The sequence below is a fragment of the Hylobates moloch genome, unplaced genomic scaffold (genome assembly GCF_009828535.3).
Source record: "Hylobates moloch isolate HMO894 unplaced genomic scaffold, HMol_V3 SCAFFOLD_15, whole genome shotgun sequence".
Lineage (NCBI taxonomy): Eukaryota > Metazoa > Chordata > Mammalia > Primates > Hylobatidae > Hylobates > Hylobates moloch.
In genome coordinates, this window is record NW_026652290.1 from 86,683,756 (window position 1) to 86,705,615 (window position 21,860).

Below are 21,860 nucleotides of genomic sequence, written 5' to 3' on the forward strand. Positions count from 1 at the left end.
CTTCCTTTCTTCCAATTCTAAAGAGCTTTCCTCTTTGCCCTCTTTGGTATCTATTCCACAGTTACCACTGTCTTACATTTACATTTGTTACTTTACGTCAGAGCAGTTTCATGCATAGTGCTTCAATCTGAATCTGATATCAGCCTTGAAAGATGAGTAAAGGAGACATGAGGGAATGGACAGCAAGCAATTTAACCAAAGCCACATACAGTTATTTTGCTCTCTGCTCAAGTTCAAGGCTCCCGCATCCTGAGATCAGTTCCAAGAGTCTACAGGAAGCTGCTGGCTCAGAAAACCAATGGTTTTGCATAAAGAGATATCTGTGGTTCTGCTAAGGTTTGCATCGGGCATTGGGAGCCTCATCTGGGTGAGTGCCATGGGCCCCAGTCTCTGAATCAGTCTTTTCCAACTACTTGTAGCCTGATTCTGAAATCTGAAGCTCATCAGCCCACCCTTGAATGCTCTCTCCCTTGAATGATGACCCTGGATTTGACCTAGATCCTCACAGTTTGCCTGCAAAGCCCATACCTATCTCTTTAATGGAAGGAGATACAGGACTTAGTTATCTCCAGATCCCTCAGGGTAAGAGTCTAGGGGAGCAAGCACCTGTCTGGGTAATGAATATTTCCTTCCTGCCTCACATTTTATTCCCTTTCATGAGGAATTTCTTGTGTGTCCTTTTTGATGATTAAAAATTATGTCTTGGCCAGGGGCAGTGGCTCACACCTGTAATCCCAGTGCTTTGGGAGGCTGAGCCAGGAGGATTGGTTGAGGCCAGGAGTTTGAAAACAGCCTGGTCAACATAGCAAGACTCTGTCTGTATCTTTTTTTTTTTAGACAAAGTCTTGCTGTGTCAACCAGGCTGGAGTGCAGTGGCATGATCTCGGCTCACTGCAACATCCACCTCCTGGATTCAAGCAATTCTCCTGCTTTGGCCTCCTGAGTAGCTGGGATTACTGGCAAGTGCCACCAAGCCCAGCTAATTTTTGTATTTTTAGTAGAGATAGGGTTTCATCATGTTGGTCAGGCTGGTGTTGAATTTCTGACCTCGTGATCTGCCTGCCTTGGCCTCCCAAAGTGGTGGGATTACAGGCATGAGCCACGATGCCCAGCCTATCTTTTTTAATTTTTAAAAATTATGTCTCTCTTATGGATGGCAGTCCTGCTGTTAATGATGATCCTTTTCAGGAGCTTTGGTCTTTGTGAGATGTGGAAGTAAACCTGCATGCCATACATGGGAGTGCTAAAGGGCAATGAATGATTAATTAATTTTAAAGTCACAAACTGAGTACAAGGTGAGACGGAAGCAGGCTCTAAACCCTTTACCCCTAAACTCTGCCTCTCTCTAAACTGACAGACAACATTGGAGAGCTCTTTGATTCCTCTATTTAGCCAGGACAAAGAACTAGCTATAAATCTCCTGCAGGTAGAAGGTGCCAAGAGAATGACTGAAAGTGACATGATGCTACTGTTCATGCTTTTCTCATCTTTTGGTGTCTTTCCTAACACCCAAAGCTAAAGATTCTGAGAGGACACTAGGGTGGTTGGTCACAGTGTAGGGTATTACAAAATAGTCAGCTCTTCCACCTTCACCCTCCCAAATATACTTATTCTGAAGGTACTTAGAACTCTTAACTGCGGACTTTGGGGCACAGGATGGGTCTCAGACCAAGTTGCTGGTTGAGGAACAAATATATACACCCATCTCTACCATAGATTGAGCTGCAAGGGGTTTTGGAGGCTTATGGCTCTTTGACTATGTTTGAAAGTGAACCAGACAGTCTTCAACATAGGAAATAAATGGCACTCTTCTTATCATTCTGTGTCTCAGGTTGGGTGCCCTAGAAGCTGATCCCCAGGTGAGGGTTCGGGTACACATCTCAGTGGGGCAGTGCTGTTGGAGAAAGGGGTGAATGAAACAGGATGAGACATGGGAAGGAACCAAGCAAGAATGTGATCCCAGATGGATTCTAGCTTCAGTCTGGCCCCTAAGGACATGACTTGCACCACAGAGTTGCTCCGACCTTCAGGCAGGGGTGCAGCCTTGTGTATAGGGGATCACTCCCCATCAATCAGGAATCGGTTGGCTATCCTGGATGGGAGTGGTGGTGTACACTCCAGGATGAGGGGCTCTTGTGCAGCTGAGGGCACTTCTCTGGAGAAGAGGCCAGCTGTGAGCCCTTTGCAGCCATCAAGGAGCGGCACCAACAGAGTTCACCTGTGACATGAGGAGCCACAGTGACCAACACAGGCCATTGGGCAGAGCTGAGATCATAGAGACACCTGTCGTATTTTGGCTGCCTAGAATTAGGCTGAGGAGGTATACTATTATTAAGAGGTTGATCTAGGTTTTGTGTGGCCTGAAATTGTAATTTGGGGAGACCTTTTTAAGGACAAGAACACAAAACTGTGAATTCAAAATTAGGTTCACAACCTGTGCAAGTGGCAGGCCCTGAAGCTGAAGCTTTGTGAGCTTCATCTGTCTCTGGGTGTTTCAGTTCCTTTGGCCAAAAGAAAAAATTGAGGTTCAGAGCTTAAGTGAAATTGCCCAAAGACATCAATTAAAGAGGTGGCTGGAGATAGAGCCTGATTCTTCTGGTTCATAGTCCAACACCTGCTCTGTTATAGCACGAGCCATACCCACTACAGAGGACTGCTGGGAGGGCTAGAAGATAATAAACAAGAACGTGCTTTGTAAGCTGTCCCTGAAGTGCCACGTGGCTATAAGGCATTATGATTAAATGGGCAATTGATCCGTGAGGTGGGATGTTGCCAACTTGAATAATATGGTCAAAGGAGATATATTTTTTATCTCCTGAGTTTTCCACACTGGCTTGCTAGGTTTGTACAATTTTTTTTCCCTTTTTTTCACATTCCTAGTTTGATTCAAAGTTGCAAGCTTCCAAAATTGGCATAAGTCATAAAATAATAAATCTCTCAGCCTTGCAGCTACTTGCCTCAGCATGAAAATAGAAAATGGAGGCTTTGTCATAGAAAACAAGAGCATTCTTCCTTATTCTACCAGAATGAATCGTTGATGAGCACTCAACCATTCTTAAGAGGCAAGGCTGAGGAGATAAGAAAGGGTGCTCTCTGGAATTTATGGTGCAGAGCAATGATAGAGTGGGTTCCTAAAAACATTTCTCTGTCCAAAAATTGTTGACAGCTGGCACAGCTAACTCTAAGTTCTGGATGCTAGTTTTTTTTTTTTTTGAGACGGAGTCTCGCTCTGTCGCCCAGGCTGGAGTGCAGTGGTGCAATCTCGGCTCACTGCAAGCTCCACCTCCTGGGTTCATACCATTCTCCTGCCGCAGCCTCCTGAGTAGCTGGGGCTACAGGCGCCCGCTACCACGCCCGGTTAATTTTTTTTTTTTTTTTGTATTTTTAGTAGAGACGAGGTTTCACCGTGTTAGCCAGGATGGTCTCGATCTCCTGACCTCGTGATCCGCCCGCCTCGGCCTGCCAAAGTGCTGGGATTACAGGCGTGAGCCACTGCACTCGGCCGATGCTACAGTTTTTACCCAGTAAGTTCTCCCTCACCCAAGTTTTTATTAACAATGGGTTGGGGAGGTTTCACTTATCTGCTAAAGGTAAGTGGATGTTACTTAGTTGGGATTAAGTTGCCCCTTGCCTTCTTCCCTGCAGATTGGACAGCTCTATTGAATTGTTGGATAGTAGCACGCTGGAAGAGCTGAACAGCATTATTGAAAAACGCCCTTCTTTCAGAGAACTTTTGTTCACTCTGTCGAAGATGAAGTCCAAGACTCTAGGACTTCAGCATCTGCGCTGGTAGAGAGTGCTTATGCTAACCTCCTCTCCTATGAGGGAATCCCTTGTGGAATGTGTCAGGGAGGGGGTCAGTCAGCCACCATTGGAACTCTCCCACTGACAGGGACTCACTTCTTCCTGACACCTGCCTCATTGTTGGGGACTCAGGACAGCTTTTCTTACTCTGCCCTGAAATCTGCCTCCCTTTCATTTTTACCTATTGATATTTCTACCCACTAAGAGTTATTCTGTGTTAGGCCAGGCGTGGTGGCTCATGCCTGTAATCTCAGCACTTTGGGAGGCTGAGGTGGGCAGATCACCTGAGGTCAGGAGTTTGAGACCAGCCTGGCCCACATGATGAAACCCTGTCTCTACTAAAAATACAAAAATTAGCCAGGTGTGGTGGTGTGCACCTGTAGTCCTAGCTACTCAGGAGTCTGAGGCAGAAGAATCGCTTGAAACTGGCAGGCAGAGGTTGCAGTGAGCCAAAACTGCGCCACTGCACTCCAGCTTGGGCGACAAGAGCGAAAATCTGTCTCCAAAAAAAAAAAAAAAAGGAGTAGTCATTCTGCGTTACTGAATCTTAGGGAGTAAGACCAAAGACTTCTTCTTGCCTCCCTTTTATACCTTGCAGAAATCATCACACTTGCAATGCTTTTTCACATCTGGTTTTCTTGCTATGCTGTGCAGGTACATTTGACTTCTTTCTAGCTGCTATCCAATGGCTAGCAAGTATCTGGCCCATGTTTGGTGTCTGAGAAATGTGTGAGAAATGAATGAATGAGTGAATGAACAAAATCCATTTCTTCTACATTACAGCTTTTCAAATATTGAGAGAGTTGTTAGATTGTTTCTCTTATTCTCCATCTTTTTTTTTTTCCAACAAACTAATTACTCTTCAACAATTCCTTGCATTTTCAGACCCACTTTGTTTTGTCAACTTCCTTTGCCAGTATTAATTCCTATTAAATTGTGGTTTTGGACAGGCGTGGTGGCTCATGCCTGTAATCCCAGCACTTTGGGAAGCCGAGGCGGGTGAATCACTTGAGGTCAGGAGTTCAAGAACAGGCTGGCCAAGATGGGAAACCCTTGTTTCCACTAAAATTTAAAAAAATTAGCCAGGCGTGGTGGCAAGCACCTGTAATCCCAGCTACTAGGGATGCTGAGACATGAGAATTGCTTGAACCCAGGAAGCAGAGGTTGCAGTGAGCCGAGATCACGCCACTACACTCCAGCCTGGGTGATGGAGCAAGACTCCATCAAAAAAAAAAAAAAAAAAAGTGACTTTTACAAGTGTTCACAGCATCCCAGATAAAGTGTCACTGGGGTGGGGTAGCGTGGGATCATCTTGTGGACACCATGAGCTTTTTATTGAAAGAAGGCTCCATGAATTCCTTCCAGTACTTTTATGACTGTTCCTACTCAGACAAAGAAGGATGTCATGTCCCTGGATTTGGAGCCAGACACAGTTGTGTGTGCATTTGAGTTCTACCACTTGCACCTGTGCTCTTATGTAAGTTATCCTTTTTGCCTTTTTTTTTTCTTTTTCGGGAGAACGGAGTCTCGCTATATTGCCCAGGCAGGTCTCGGACTCCTGGGCTCAAGCTATCCTCCCGCCTCTTGCCTCCCTGAGAGCTGGGATTACAGGCATGAGCCACCGCGCCCGGCCCCTTTTTGCATTTTAGATTCAGCAGCTGTAAACTGAAGCTAATTCTACAAATCTGTTGTGAAGGTGGACCAAAATAACCTATGTAAAGTCCCTGACACATTTCCTGACCTGTGCATAGTAGACACTCAATACAATGGGCGCTATAACTATTTTTCATGATCTCTGATTGGGGTAATATCAAGGGAGTCAGTTAGATTAAGGCTAGATTCACATTTAATTAGAGTACACAATAGTTAAAGTATGCTAATAAAGAGACCCCTAGAGCTTTGGATATGAAAAAAATCAATGCATATTCTGCATTCAAAAAGCAAAGTCTGTAGCAACTATACGATCATTTAAATGAACATGATAATACTCTTTGAGACTTCCCAGAAGTTTTTATAATATAATCTGTTTAGTTCAGGGAAGTCCAGTTTCATCCACAGGGGAACAGAGGCAAGGAAATATATAAGGTGATACACACCTGGTAGGTTTTGCTGTTTCACTGGGCTACAGAGTAGGCCATAGAACCATCTAATATGGTTTATAGTAGACTGGAAGGGCAGGATACAACGCAATGCTCCCACCAACTTCAGAGCCACTGGAAGGGCAGAAGAGTGCTGGAGAATGTGGAGGCCTTTTGCCTGGGACTAGTTTTCTCCTCTTCCTTTATACTTGAACACTTAGGCACAGGTCCATGCTCAGAGATCTCTGCCAAATGCTTACAGAGGGTACCTAGAATTGGCTGCCTGACCTTTGCCTTCTAGTACATTGACTAAAAGGAATTGCTCCAAGCTTTAGACTGCAGCGAGATAGTGAATGTTTTCAGCTCCAAGGTACCTGAGCTTAGCCAGCTGAGAGAGGCCATCTCTTGGTTGGCCTGTTTGATAACAGAGGACATGCTATGTGCAGCTCATTTGTGCTCTAAGGCCTATGGAGAATAAGGGCATGAGGGCCTGGAGTTGGGGCTCATAGAATCATTCCTCTTCTGTTTATGTTACTGGTCTGATCATCTTAGATGAGCAGAAATTACAGTTGGTCTGCTATTTGTCCAATATCTCCTATCCTTCCCTGGTTTTTACACAGCGAGGCCATTTCATTTAATGGTTTCTCAACTGTGGGGAGGGGCCCAGTTTGGGGCATGTGGATATTCGCTCTCACTTACCACTTTGCTTATAGAACTCTGTCCTTGGCCTTGGAGAAGGTTCTTCAAGATCATGAATGATGAGGGTAGATGGAGAAATGAGTGTGGGTGTGGGCTGATGGTATGATGAAGCGCAGGAGGTGAAGTTTTCAAGATCCTGGGATTTGGGGATCTTCTTGACTTAACATATTTATGGCTTTCATTGTATTGTACATTCAAGATCAAGATTTAAGATCTTGAAACATAAGTGGGCCATTCATTGAGGCTAGAATGTGAACCAAAGGGGACCCACGTCCTTGGAACTTTTCTTTTTCCTTCCTTCTTTTGTGTATATCTCAGAATTCTAGGTGAGTCATTTAGATGTCACATTTAATGAGGCACCTGCCTAGGGACTTTAGTGAGCAACCCCAAAGCCAGTTGCAAGGAACTCCAAGATTAGAACATGTGTCGTTTAGATCTTTGTCCGTGGCATGTGACACTGCTTGCTACTGACAAAAACAAAAAGCAAATCGATTTCCCCCTTCCTTCAAAACAAATAACAGAAAAACATGGGATGTGAGTGAGAAGGCTTGGAGATTCTATTTGTAGTAACCCTAGAACATTGGCCAAGATGAAAACCACTCTTGGCAGGGCACGGTGGCTCATGACTGTAATCCCAGCACTTTGGGGCAGGCAGATTATGAGGTCAGGAGTTTGAGATCAGCCTGGTCAATATAGTGAAACCCTGTCTCTACTAAAAATATAAAAAAAATTAGCTAGGCGTGGTGGCTGGCACCTGTAATCCCAGCTACTTGGGAGGCTGAGGCAGGAGAATTGCTTGAACCCGGGAGGCGGAGGTTGCAGTGAGCCGAGATTGCGCCACTGCACTCCAGCCCAGGCGATGGTGCAAGACTCCATCTCAAAACAAATAACAAAAAAACCCGCTCTTATCAGTAAAATGGAAAGGTTAAATGGAAATATGGAAATTACCTTCTAGCCAAAATAGGGGATGCAAATGAGGATTATGATTAGAATTATTGAGATGGAAGAGAAAAAAATAAAGGTAGCTTAGGTATGTTAGGTATGGTTTCTTTTTTTCTTTTTTTTTTTTGAGATGGGGTCTCGTTCTTATTGCCCAGGCTGGGGTACAGTGGTGCAATCTCAGCTCACTGCAACCTCCACCTCCCAGGTTCAAGTGATTCTCCTGCCTTAGCCTTCTGAGTAGCTGGGATTATGGGCACCTGCCACCATGCCCAGCTAATTTTTGTACTTTTAGTAGAGATAGGATTTCCTCATGTTGGGCAGGCTGGTCTGAAACTCTTGACCTCAGTTGATCCACCTGCCTTGGCCTCCCAAAGTGCGGGGATTACAAGCATGAGCCACCACACCTGGCCTAGGTATGGTTTCTTTTGGAAATATTAGGACTTGGGTGACATCCATGGGCATGGCCTCTACTGAATGGAAACCCTGCTTCTCTCCACATTCCCACTTCTGACACCAGGCTGAACAGGTCATGTGGTCAAAATGCCCATACCAAGGGCTCTTGTCCTCTTGGTGCTCCTGGGATAAAAGTAGTAGGAGCCAGTATTTATTGAGCAAGTAATATGAGCAGGCACTGTGTGAAAAGCTTAATTCATATTATCTCACTTATTTCTCACTATAAGTCTCTATCACCATTTTTTAGATAAGGAGACTGAGACTAAGAGGTTATCATTTGCACAAGATCACGCAGCAAATAGGAATATAATTCTTTCATTTTTTCTAAATGTCTTAATCACTCTGACTCACACCTGTATTGTTTTAGTCTTTTTGGTCTTCTAGTCTTTTTCTGAGGTTTCCGCTTTAGCTATTTGCTAGGTAACTGCCCATCAGGTTCACCTTGCTTGCTGCCTAGACAGAGCCAATTTATCGAGACAGGGGAATTGCAATAGAGAAAGAATAATTCATGCAGAACCGGCTGTGTGGGAAACCAGAGTTTTATTATTACTCAAATCAGTCTCTCAAGCATTCAGGGATCAGAGTTTTTAAAGATAATTTGGTAGGTAGGGGCTTGGGAAGTGGGGAACACTGATTGGTCAGGTTGGAAATGGAATCATAGGGGGTTGAAGTGAGTTTTTCTTGCTGTCTTCTGTTCCTGGGTGGAGCTGCAGAACTAGTTGAGCCAGATTATGGTCTGGGTGGTGTCAGCTGATCCATCAAGTGCAGGATCTGCAGAATATCTCAAGCACTGAACTTATATTTTATAACAGTGATGTTATCCCCAGGAGCAATTTGGGGAGGTTCAGACTCTTGCAGCCAGAGGCTGCATGACCCCTAAACCATAATTTCTAATCTTGTAGCTAATTTGTTAGTCCTGCAAAGGCGGACTGGTCCCGAGACAAGAAGGGGGTCTTTTTGGAAAGGACTATTACCAATTTTGTTTCACAGTTGAACCATAAACTAAATTCCTTCCCAAGGTTAGTTCGGCCAATGCCCAGGAATTAACAAGGGCAACTTAAAGGTTAGAAGCAACATGGAGGCTGGGCGCAGTGGCTCACGCCTGTAATCTCAGCACTTTGGGAGGCCGAGGCAGGCGGATCACCTGAGGTCGGGAGTTCGAGACCAGCCTGACCGACATGGAGAAACCCTGTCTCTACTAAAAACATAAAATTAGCTGGGTGTGGTGGCACATGCCTGTAATCCCAGCTACTCGGGAGGCTGAGGCAGGAGAATTGCTTGAATCCAGGAGGCAGAGGTTGCGGTGAGCCAAGATGAAACCATTGCACTTCAGCCTGGGCAACAGAGCGAGACTCTGTCTCAAAAAAAAAAAAAAAAAAGCGCAAGATGGAGTCACTTAGGTCTGATGTCTTTCACTGTCATAATTTCCTCAGTTATAATTTTGCAAAGGTGGTTTCACCAATTTCATCACCATATCTACAAATTCAAATGCATCCAGCAGAGTAAACCCCCCTAGATTGCAAACGTGAAAATGAAGATTTATTTTGCCTGTCGTGTTTACAACTATATCTCCTGCCACATAATAGGTACTTTGTATATATTTGTCATATGAAAGATTAATTGAATGGGTTGGGCACAGTGGCTCAATTCTGTAATCCCAGCACTTTGGGAGGCCAAGATGGGAGGATTGCTTGAGGTCAGGAGTCTAAGGCTGCAGTGAGCTATGATGCCACTGCATTCCAGCCTGGGAAACAGAGTAAGACCCTATCTTAAAAAAAAAAAAAAAAAAAAATTGTGGAAGACAGTGTGGCAATTCCTCAAGAATCTAGAACTAGAAATACCATTTGACCCAGCCATCCCATTACTGGGTATATACCCAAAGGATTATAAATCATGCTGCTCTAAAGACACATGCACACGTATGTTTATTGTGGCACTATTCACAATAGCAAAGACTTGGAACCAACCCAAATGTCCATCAATGATAGACTGGATTAAGAAAATGTGGCACATATACGCCATGGAATACTATGCAGCCATAAAAAGGATGAGTTCATGTCCTTTGTAGGAACATGGATAAAGCTGGAAACCATCATTCTCAGCAAACTATCGCAAGGACAAAAAACCAAACACCGCATGTTCTCACTCATAGGTGGGAACTGAACAATGAGAACACTTGGACACAGGAAGGGGAACATCACACACTGAGTCCTGTCGTGGGGTGGGGGGAGCGGGGAGGGATAGCATTAGGAGATATACCTAATATAAATGACAAGTTAATGGGTGCAGCACACCAACATGGCACATGTATACATATGTAACAAACCTGCACGTTGTGCACATGTACCCTAGAACTTAAAGTATAATAATAATAATAAAAGATTTATTGTTGAATGAATGATATGTCGACAGAAACTCACATCCAGGGATTTGCTTTTGAGCTGGGATCAGGCCCCTTGAACTAGGATCTAGGTGGAGATCTATCCACAATATGTGGCTGGGTTCTGAAGACTGCTTGCGTATCTTACAAAATCCTGAAAGGTAGTATAATTGCTCAAGAAAAGTATGTCTATCCTTGGTATCAGGACCAAAACAAAATTTATCCTGAGAACCCTCATAAAGACGATCTTGCATAATGAATGTACCAGGTTTTCAACCACATCCATGAGGAAACACCATGGAGATGCGCTATGGTGCTTTCCTTTGGCTACACGCAGTAAAGGTGGATGGTGGCTTCTAGAAGTGCAATCAGAAGCCACCAGGCCTGGCCGGGCACGGTGGCTCACACCTGTAATCCCAGCACTTTGGGAGGTCGAGACGGCTGGATCACCTGAGGTCAGGAGTTTGAGACCAGCTTGGCCAATATGGTGAAACCCCATCTCTACTAAAAAATACAAAAATTAGCCAGGCAGTAGTGGCGCGCGCCTGTAATGCCAGCTACTCAGAAGGCTGAGGCAGGAGAATCGCTTGAACCCGGGAGGCGGAGGTTGCAGTGAGCCGAGATTGCACCACCGCACTCCAGCCTGGCCAACAGAGTGAGACTCTGTCTCAAAAAAAAAAAAAAAAGGAAAGAAAAAAAAGGAAGCCACCAGGCCCAAGCCTTGGATGTCCCTGAAGAGGATCCTCCCTCTCTGTTTTAAGCATCCCTTCTCCCTCTCTGGCTCTTTGTGTGGGTTTGCATTCTGAGAGCAGTTGGGCACCCTGGGGAGATTTCATTCTTGAATTGCTCTAAAAACAGCACTAGAAAATTTAAACACATGCTCACACTCACTCTATGTTTTCTCTCGGGCCCATTACTTACCCCAAAAGACACTAGATCTAAAAGACCATTCCACTTGGAGGAAGCCCAAAGGATTGAAAAAGGTCTCGTTGCTTTCCAAATAAGATGATGGAAAAATGCAAAACAACCCAGCAACAGCCACCCAGTTTGATGCTGGTGCCCTTTATTTCAATGCAAATTTAAGAAAATCATGGCTCAAGAAAGAGAAATGGAGCTGTACAGGACCTGGCCCCATAGAAATGCACATTCTCATTTTCTGTGGCATGCTTTGCTGATGTTACAGAGTTTTGGAAAAGTCAATTATTCACAACTAAGACTTGTAAAATTCTCTAGCCTATAAAGAGTCTTACAATTTTCTTTGGAGCTGCAAAATAAATTTTAGACCTATCATTTTGTCATTTAAAGTCTCCAAATCTAGAGCCAGAATACTTAGGGATGCTGGCAGAGTTGCAGGAAAAAAAAACTTCTCTCCCAAGGCTTTGTTCTGTTCCAGCGAGCCTGCCAGTTCTGCCTGTACATCCAGCGAGGGATTGTGTAATCCCAACACTTCTGGGAGCCTACCAACCCTAGAAGAGCCTGCCTCCAACTTTAACCTGGCCTGGCAGGTCCCCCAAACAAAGAACCACTTCATTGTCTGTAGAACCAGTTTGGACCACATTCTGCTGCATTTAAATCTATAATTCACCCACCTACCTGGCACAGGTGGCTAAGAAGTAGTTCTTTTCTCATTTGTATGCCAGAATTTCTGAGCTGTGTTTGGTTTTATCTTTTTCTTCCCCTTCATCTGTAACAAAAGAGAGGAAACAGAGGGTATGAGAAGTGTTGCACATCCCTAAGGAGGACAGCACCAGAGGGTGTGACCTTAGACCACAACATGGGCAATGTTAGTGACATTCAAGGAAGAGTTCCCAGCCGGGTACAGTGGCTCACGCCTGTAATCCCAGCACTTTTGGAGGCCGAGGCGGGTGGATCACTTGAGGTCAGACATTTGAGACCAGCCTGGTCAACATGGTGAAACTCCGTCTCTACTAAAAATACAAAAATTAGCGAGGCATGATGGCATGCACCTGTAGTGTCAGCTGTTATTTGGGAGGCTGAGGCAGGAGAATTGCTTGAATCCAGGAGGCAGAGGTTGCAGTGAGCCAAGATTGCGCCACTGCACTCCAGCCTGGGCAACAGAGTGAGACTCTGTCTCAAAAAAAAAAAAAAAAAAAAAGAGTTCCCCTGCCAGGGCAAGTGATGGACACTAGGAATGGACTCTGCTCCCTGATGTTGGCATAGGGGTATTGGGCAGGTTCAATTTCCCCTTTGAGCCACATGAAGTAGACTGGACTGCTCAAAGTTATGACCTAAAGGGGATCAGGAAGGTCCTGCCTCCATGTATTTCTCTTTTTAATATGTCCACTGTTAGGACTTCATGTCTGATTGAAAGTTGTTGAGTTTTAAAGAATAACCTACAAAAGCTGGGCGCAGTGGCTCATGCCTGTAATCCCAGCACTTTGGAAGGCCAAGGTGGATGGATCATGAGGTCAGGAGTTCAAGACCAGCGTGGCCAAGATAGTGAAACCCCATCTCTACTAAAAATACAAAAATTAGCCGGGTGTGGTGGTGCATGCCTGTAATCCCAGCTACTCATGAGGCTGAGACAGAACCCAGGAGGCAGAGGTTTCAGTGAGCCGAGATTGCGCCACTGCACTCCAGCCTGGGTGACAGAGTGAGACTCCATCTCAAAAAAAAAATAATAATAATAACCTACAAAAATGTAATTATTTTGTGGAATGTTTTGCCTGAAACAGTTTTCTGGTAAAAATATTCATAGAAGGGTCACTCTCAAGTACTACAAATGCGTCAACATTTCATTAAAGATTTCTATTAATGGAGAATTAAAGCCCACAAGAGCTGTAAAGTTGACTTCCAACAGTCTTTGACTAGGATCAGGAATTTTATGCTTCTTAACTCCTTGTTCTGTCACTGATTCTCAAGGCTTAGGCTGGAAGAGACGGAGAAGAGGGAGTTGACCTCTTCCAGGAGTTGGCCTGGAGGAAACATTTTGTCCCCAGATCCCAATGCCTCCCAGTGCCACTGGCAAATTAAAACAATGCTTAGGGGCCTCTTTATGCCATCAGTAGGATGAGGACATAGATGCAGGTCAAAAAAGAAAAGCAGGGTGAAAGAAGAGAGGAGGAAAAAAAAAGGGAGAAAGGGAAAGCTTCAGGGAAGGAAGGTCAAGTCTAGCACCAGCAAATTTGTTGGAGGGGCTATACTCAGTTGCCCTCCCAGCTGTGGGCTGCTGACAGATGGTCTGTGGATGTGTCTGAAGGTGCAGGCACAGGGGTGGAAGTGGCACTGGCCTGGACCACAAGGGTTCTAGTCCCTGTTCTGTAGTAACTAGCTGAATGACCTTTGGTGTTTTTTATCCATGACAGGAGGGGGTTGGCCATATAGTCTCAAAGGTTGCTTCCAACTGGAGCAGTTCCTGGGTTGTGAAATGGTGATAATTTTGAAAGCCTGTGACTCCACCACCAGTAGGGAGCCACACCTTATGCAGAGGACATCCTAATTAACCCAAAGGAATGATTAGCTGTGGAGGCTTCTGTCCTCCCCACCCCCACCAGTTCCCAACTGTTGAGTTTCACTGTTGGTAGAAAGTTTATAGGAAAAGTGCTTGGAAACTGTTGCTGGTCTTCCTTCCTTCCTTTAACCTTGAGATAAGAATGCCTTTGTTTGAGTCTCAAACATGTCTCAAGTTATGTAACTCACTTGTGTTAAAACTCTCCCTGACTGTTTTATATTCAGCTTTCTAGCTGCCCTGGTTTGCAGCTTTAATTGAATAGGTGGCCTTGTGTTTATGCTAATTTTTTGTCTTTCTCTTTCAGATCTCGATGGGATAACCACACTGGTTTGTTTAGTAAACACTGAGACCAACTCCACCATCCAGAGACCTGACAGACAAATGGCCTGAGATAGGGCTGGGAAAGTTTTGCTTCTGGTTGGGACTTCAGGAAGAGTTTTTTTTTTTTTTTCCCAAGGGAACAAGCCCTTGAATCCAGGAGGCAGAAGTTGCGGTGAACGGAGATTGCGCCATTGCACTCCAGCCTGGGCAACAAGAGTGAAACTCCGTCTCAATAAATAAACAAAGAAGAAATGTATGTCAATGTCAGACTTTCTGTGCTGGATGGAAGAACTCTGAGCCTACCAAAGAAAGCGTATTTACAGACCTCTAGGTACTGACTTGTTGCTGAAGGTCAGAAATTTGCAATGACATTTGGATGCATTCAGGGGTGGAGGGGCAGGTTTGGGGAAAGTTCTTTTAAAGAAAAAATGCAAAATTTGATTACAAGAAGCTGGGTTGCCTCCCAGGGCCTCAGAAGGGGCTTGCACAAGTGAAGCACCCTGAAGATAATGCTTCATTAGCTTCACAGTGAAGCCACCTCTGAATCTCTGTGTGGTGTTTGTCCAAAATATTGCAAGTGTGAAGGCAGGCCTGATTATATGATTGCACAGCAATCTTCCTGGGGGAAAAGTCTTTTGCTGCCAGTTCTTCCTCTGCTACGAATAGGTCTTAGTCTCGTGCCCTCTTTTCTATCTATACCCTCTCCCTACTCCAGGGGTCCCCAACCCTTGGGCCACAGGAACCAGGCCACACAGCAGGAAGTGAGCAGGGTGATCAGAGCTTCATTCCTATTTACAGCTGCTCCCCATTGCTTGCCTTGTGCCTGATCTCTGCCTCCTGTTAGGTCAGCAGTGGCATTAGATTCTCATATGAGTGTGAATGCTATTGTGAACTGTGCATGCGAGGGTTCTAGGTTGCAGAGTTCTTATGAGAATCTAATGTCTGATGATCTGTCACTCTCTCCTATCACCCCCAGATGGGACCATCTAGTTGCAGGAAAACAAGCTCAGGACTCTCACTGATTCTACATTATGGTGAGTTGTGTTGACAAAAAGAGTCAAACTGTAAAATATTTGAAGATATTTATTCTGAGCCAAATATAAGTGACCAGAGCCTGTGACACAGCCCCCAGGAGGTCCTGAGAACACGTGCCCAAGATGGTCGGGGCACAGCTTGGTTTTATACATTTTAGGGAGGTATGAGACATCAATCAAATACATTTGAGAAATACTATAGGTAAATTTAAACATTTTCTGGTTGACAATTGGTTGAGTTTTCACCGTGTTGGCCAGGCTGGTCTCAAACTCCTGACCTCAAGTGACCTGCCCGCCTTGGCCTCCCAAAGTACTGTAGTTAAAGGCATGAGCCACCACACCCAAATGGCCCTGCAAAGCTGTCCTTTGTGGGGAAAAATTTGTATCTGTAAAGAATCTCTATTAACATAGCTAGATCTTTTTCTAGCTATGTTAGAAAAAGGCCCTCCCAATCCTAAAGAGATTAACTAAGAGTCTAGCACCTTTTAAAAGTCTGAATAGGAAACATTTCTCATCTATTGTCTCTAAGGACAGCCACTGTAAGACCTCAAAGGAACTTTGGCCTCCACAATCTTTTATCTTAACCTGAACATTTCTATGGATCCCCCAATAGCTGAGATTACAGGAACGTGCCACCATGCCCGGCTAATTTTTGTATTTTTAGTAGAGACGGGAATTTCACCATGTTGGCCAGGCTGGTCTCGAACTCCTGACCTCAGGTGATCTGCCTGCCTCAGCCTCCCACCATCTCAGCATCTTTGCATCTGCTCTTCCCTTTGCTTGGAGCACTCTTTCCCCAGAATTTCATTTTCATATTCAAGATGTAGCTCACATGTTGCCACCTTCTCAGAAGTTCTCAAGGAGACCTTCCCTGACCACCAAACCAAAGAAACCTTCTAGACCCTTTCTATTGCACTGCTCTGCTCTTATCTTCTTTTCTTTTGAGACAGAGTCTTGCTCTGTCACCCAGGCTGGACTGCAGTAGCACAATCTTGGCTCACTCCAACCTCCACCTCCTGGGTTCAAGCGATTCTCCTGCCTCAGCCTCCTGAGTAGATGGGATTACAGGCGTGCACCACCACATCCAGCTAATTTTTGTATTTGTGCACCACCACATCCAGCTAATTTTTGTATTTTTAGTAGAGATGGGGTTTCACCATGTTGGTCAGGCTGATCTCGAACTCCTGACCTCATTATCCACCCATCTCGGCCTCCCAAAGTGCTGGGATTACAGGCGTGAGCCACTGCGCCTGACAATGGATACTCATTTTTTTTTTTTTTTTTTGAGATGGAGTTTCGCTCTTGTTGCCCAGGCTGGAATGCAATGGCGCGATCTTGGCTCACTGCAACATTTGCCTCCTGGGTTCAAGTGATTCTCCAGCCTCAGCCTCCTGAGTAGCTGGGATTACAGGCATGCACCACCGTGCCTGGCTAATTTTGTATTTTTTTAGCAGAGACGAGGTTTCACCAGGTTCACCAGGCTGATCTCGAACTGCCAACCCCAGATGAGCCTCCCACCTCGGCCTCCCAAGTGCTGGTATTACAGGTGTGAGCCACCGCGCCCAGCCATGGACACTCATTTTTTAAGGACTCCAATAGAGTTCACTGAGAGTATTCTTACATAATTATAATATATTGCATCTGTACTTTTTACTTTTTAGTTTTCAAAAGATTTTTACATACGTAGTCTCATTTCCACCTTAAAACAACCATTGAGGTAAGTAGGAGAGGGGTAGTTAATGTCCCTGTTTTAAAGATGAGTAAATTGAGATTCATCTTTAAAACAAATTAAGTAAATTGAGGCGGGATGGCTTATCTAAAATTTTCCAGCCAATAAGTGACAGCAGCAGTCTTCTTCTGTCAAGACCAGCTCTTTTCTCATTCGGTCTCATATTTCTAAATCTTGTTATTTCTCCTGGCTCCTTAGAACAAAAGAATTCATCCATGTAAGGTGTGAGAAAGCACCTCTCTCTCATAGGAAAGGAAAAGAGAGCTTGGGTTTCATATGAAGGTTCATGACAGAGAGCCCAAACTTCACCTGTGGTTTACCAGTCAGGCTAATTATGACCGAATGATAACGATTGAGGTTGGACAATAGTAACACACTCCCTCAGTGCAGTAGACTTTGTCACCTGTCATGAAAATGGTGAGAGATTTTGTCATTTTGATTTAATGTCAAAAGCATTGACTGCAGCACAATTTCACATATTTCACCTTAAAGGCAAATCTAATGATGGTGAATGAAGAATGAGAACTAACTTCACTATTTTTAGAAATAGAAGTAATAGGAATAATAATAGGAATAATGTTTTTCTAAAATTGCCTAGAGAATCAGTGACAGAACAGGGAGTTAGGAAGCATGCAATTCCTGGTCCTAGTCAAAGACTACTGGAAGTCAGTTTCCACAACTTGTCTAGGCTTCAATTCTCCATTAACAGAAAACTTTTTTTTTTTTTTTTTTAGAGGAGTCTCACTCTGTCACCCAGGCTGGAGTGCAGTGGTGGGATCTTGGCTCACTGCTACCTCCGCCTCCTGGGTTCAAGTGATTCTCCCACCTCAGCCTTCCGAGTAGCTGGGACTACAGGCATGTGCCACCACACCTGGCTAATTTTTGTATTTTTAGTAGAGACAGGGTCTCACCATGTTGGCCAAGCTGGCCTCAAACTCCTGACCTCAGGTGATCCGCCTGCCTCGGCCTCCCAAAATGCTAAGATTACAGGTGTGAGCCACCGTACTCAGTCTATTAACAGAAATCTTTGAAGAAATATGGATGCATTTGTAATACTTGAATGTTACCGTTCTATGGATTTTTAATTGATAAATAACATACATAAAAAAGGGTGCAACTCATATAGACCTCGATGAATTTTCACAAAGTGAACTCAACCACATAAGCAGCTCCTAGATCAAGAAACCAAGACCTCAGAGTTCTCCTTTTGCCTCATTTTAATAAATACCATCCCCAAGGAAAAGTAACCCCTATCCTGAGTCCTACTACAATGAATTATTTTACCTGCTTCTGAGCTTTATATACATGGAATCATGTAATATATTGTCAGACTTTTTGGTCTGGCTTCTTTTGTTCCACATCATGTTGGTGAGACTTATTCACATTGTTGCTGGTAGCTATAGTTTTGTTTATTCTCGCTACCCTGTGTTATCTTACTGTCTGAATATACTACATATCCATTCTATTATTGATAATCATTTGTGTTGTTTTCACTTTGGCTCTATCATGACTAGTGCTGCTATGATGATTCCTTATATCTTTTGGTGAAAAGATATAAGGATTTCAGTTGGATATAAATCCAGGGTTAGAACTGCTGGATTATAGGATATACGTATATTCATAGACATTGCCAGTTTTCCAAAGTTATTTTACCAATTTATTCTTGCATTGTTGATGTATGAGAGGTCCAGTTGCACCACAACCTTGTCAACACTTGGCATTGTCTAGCTTTTCACTTTAGCTATGCTTGAATGTGACCCATAATGGATTTTAATATATTTAAATTAGGATTAATTTTTTTTTTTTTTTTTTTTTTGAGACAGGGCTCACTCTGTCTCCCAGGCTGGAGTGCAGTGACACCATCTTGGGTCACTGCAACCTCTGCCTCCCAGGCTTAGGTGATTCTCTTACCTCAGCCTCCCAAGTAGCTGGGACTACAGGCACATGACACCATGCTCAGCTGATTTCTGTATATTTAGTAGGGACAGGGTTTTACCACGTTGCCCAGGCTGGTCTTGAAATCCTGAGCTCAAGCCATCCGTTTGCCTTGGCCTCCGGAAGTGCTGGGATTACAGGTGTGAGCCACTGTGCCTGGACAGATTAATGTTTTATAATTTTAAAATTTAACTGTGAAATGATGCATAAGAAAACTAAGATTAGATAGAGATTAGACCAATTTTGACACCCAATTATGTTCTTGTCTTGTTCCCTAGTTCCTTCATGTGTATAGGTTTGGCCCACTCAACAAGATGGTGAGCTTTCTAAGGTCAAGGTCTGTGTTGTAGGCTTCTTCTGTTGTTGCTATGGCCTTTAGCACAGTATTGGCACAGAGTAGGTGCTGAGGAAGTTCTGATTGAATTATGCTGAACTAAATGACAGAGGCAAGCCCACCAAAATCAATGGAATATCTCTCTGTTCACAGTTCTCTGCTTAATCACCCCATTTTCAGGTACTTTTTTTTTTTTTTTTTTGAGACAGGTTCTCACTCTGTTGCCTAGGCTGGAATGCAGTGGCGTGATCTCGGCTCACTGCAGCCTCTAACTCCCAGGTTCAGGCAATTCTCCCACCTCAACCTCCCGAGTAGCTGGGATTACAGGCACACCACCAAGCCCAGGTAATTTTTGTATTTTTAGTAGAGACAGGGTTTCACCATGTTGGCCAGGCTGGTCCCAAACTGCTGACCTTAGGTGAGCTACCCTCCTTGGCCTCCCAAAGTGCTGAGATTACAGGTGTGAGCCACCGTGCCTGGCTCAGGTACTGCTTAGGGTGATGAAAGGACCAGGAGAGAGAAATTCTAGAAAATATCCAAATCCTTTGTGTTCTTCCAGAGCCTACATTCCAAGTGCTGAAAATCTTTAGGTAGGATGAACCCTTCTTTTTTTTTCTTTTTTTTTTTGGAGTCAGGGTCTCACTCTGTTGCCCAGGCTGGAGTGCAGTGACACGATAATAGCTCACTGCAGCCTAACTCCTGGGTTCAAGCAATCCTCCCACCTTAGCCTCCTGAGTAGCTGGGACTACAGGTGTGCGCCACCATGACTGCCTAATTTTTTTTTTTTTTTTTAGACACGGAGTCTCCCTATGTTGCCAAGGTGGGTCTCAAACTCCTGCAGCCCTTTTATTTTCAACTGCATTTTCTGAGGCATGTACCTTAGACTATCAGAAAGCAAAACAGAAGACTCTTACTCTGGCTTGTTAGGAAAGAGCACTGTGGTGTCCCTCCATACTTAAAGAAATGTTTCAGACTCAAAATGTCTGAGCTTATAACACTAACCCGATTTCCTTATGGCTGAATCCAGTTTGATAGAAATTGCTCCGAAGGCCACAATAATCTCTAGGATACTTAGTTCCCCTTTTGGCTGATTTTTTAAAAAGCTGTACTAATTTTTAAGAACTATTTCTGTCCTCTCATAAGCTAAAGGATTTGTACTCAATGGCCCGTTTCAACATGCAGCACTATGTTATGCTATGCATATTCTTGTTCATATTGAATACTGTTTCTGGATTGAGATCCTGAGATGTGAAGCTACTACATTTTACTAGCTTTACATACTACTGAGTTTGGCATTACACACTTATTGAAAATAATTGGTGGAAATATCCCTTCTAGCCTTTCTTTCAGTTTTGAGCCCCGCCATCCAACAAGCAAGATGAGTTTTAGGCTGGGTGTGGGGGCTCAGGCCTGTAATCCCAGCACTTTGGGAGGCCAAGGGGGGGCAGATCAGTTGAGGTCAGGAGTTCAAGACCAGCCTGGGCAACATGGCGAAACTCTACTAAAAATACAAAAATTAGCCGGGCATAGTGGCACGTGGCTGTAATCTCGGCTACTCAGAAGGCTGAGGCAGGAGAATCTCTTGAACCTGGGAGGTGGAGGTTGCAGTGATTGGAGATTGCACCACTGCACTCCAGCCTAGGCAACAGTGAGAGACTGTCTCAAAAAAAAAAAAAAAAAAAAAAAAGGCCAAATGCGGCGGTTCACGCCTGCAATCCCAGTCTGTCTGGAATTGGTGGGTTCTTGGTCTCACTGACTTCAAAAATGAAGCCGCGGACCCTCACGGTGAGTGTTACAGTTCTTAAAGGCGGCATGTCCGGAGTTTGTTCCTTCTGATGTTCAGATGTGTTTGGAGTTTCTTCCTTCTGGTGGGTATGTGGTCTCGCTGGCTCAGGAGTGAAGCTGCAGACCTTCGCTGTGAATGTTAGAGCTATTAAGGTGGCACGTCTGGAGTTGTTTTTTCCTCTCGGTGGGTTTGTGGCCTTGCTGGCTTCAGGAGTGAAACTACAGACCTTCCCAGTGAGTGTTACAGCTCATAAAGGCAGTGCAGACCCAAAGAGTGAGCAACAGCAAGATTTATTGCAAAGAACGAAAGAACAAAGCATTCACAATGTGGAAGTGGACCCCAGCGGCTGGTACTGCCAACTGGGGCAGCCTGCGGTTATTCCCTTATCTGGCCCCACCCACATCCTGCTGATTGGTCCATTTTACAGAGAGCTAGTTGGTCTGTTTTACAAAGAGCTGATTGGTCCATTTTGACAGGGTGCTGATTGGTGCGTTTACAATCCCTGAGCTAGACACAAAAGTTCTCCAAGTCCCCACTGGATTAGCTAGATACAGAGCACTGATTGGTGCATTTACAAACCTTGAGCTAGATACAGAGTGCTGATTGGTGTATTTACAATCCCTTAGCTAGACATAAAGGTTCTCTAAGTCCCCGCTAGACTCAGTAGCCCAGCTGGCTTCACCCAGTGGATCCAGCATCAGGGTCGCTGGTGGTGCTGCCTACCAGTCCCACGCCTTGCGCCTGCACTCCTCAGCCCTTGGGCGGTGGATGGGACCAGGCCATGGAGGAGGGGGTGGTGCTTGTGTCGTTGGGGAGGCTCGGGCTGCACAGGAGCCCATGGCGCAGGGGGAGGCTCAGGCATGGCGGGCTGCAGGTCCCCAGCCCTGTCCGGC

General features: G+C 44.6%; 1 protein-coding gene across 1 annotated transcript in view; it reads left to right on the top strand.

The window, feature by feature from the left end:
• The first annotated feature begins 15,125 nt into the window (after nucleotides 1–15,125).
• ATL2 (atlastin GTPase 2) overlaps nucleotides 15,126–21,860 on the top strand; it is a 117,068-nt gene continuing 110,333 nt past the window's right edge. Inside the window, exon 1 of the mRNA XM_058428369.1 lies at nucleotides 15,126–15,183. Within this exon, the coding sequence (XP_058284352.1) occupies nucleotides 15,126–15,183 (58 nt within the window). The remainder of the gene's footprint in view (nucleotides 15,184–21,860) is intronic.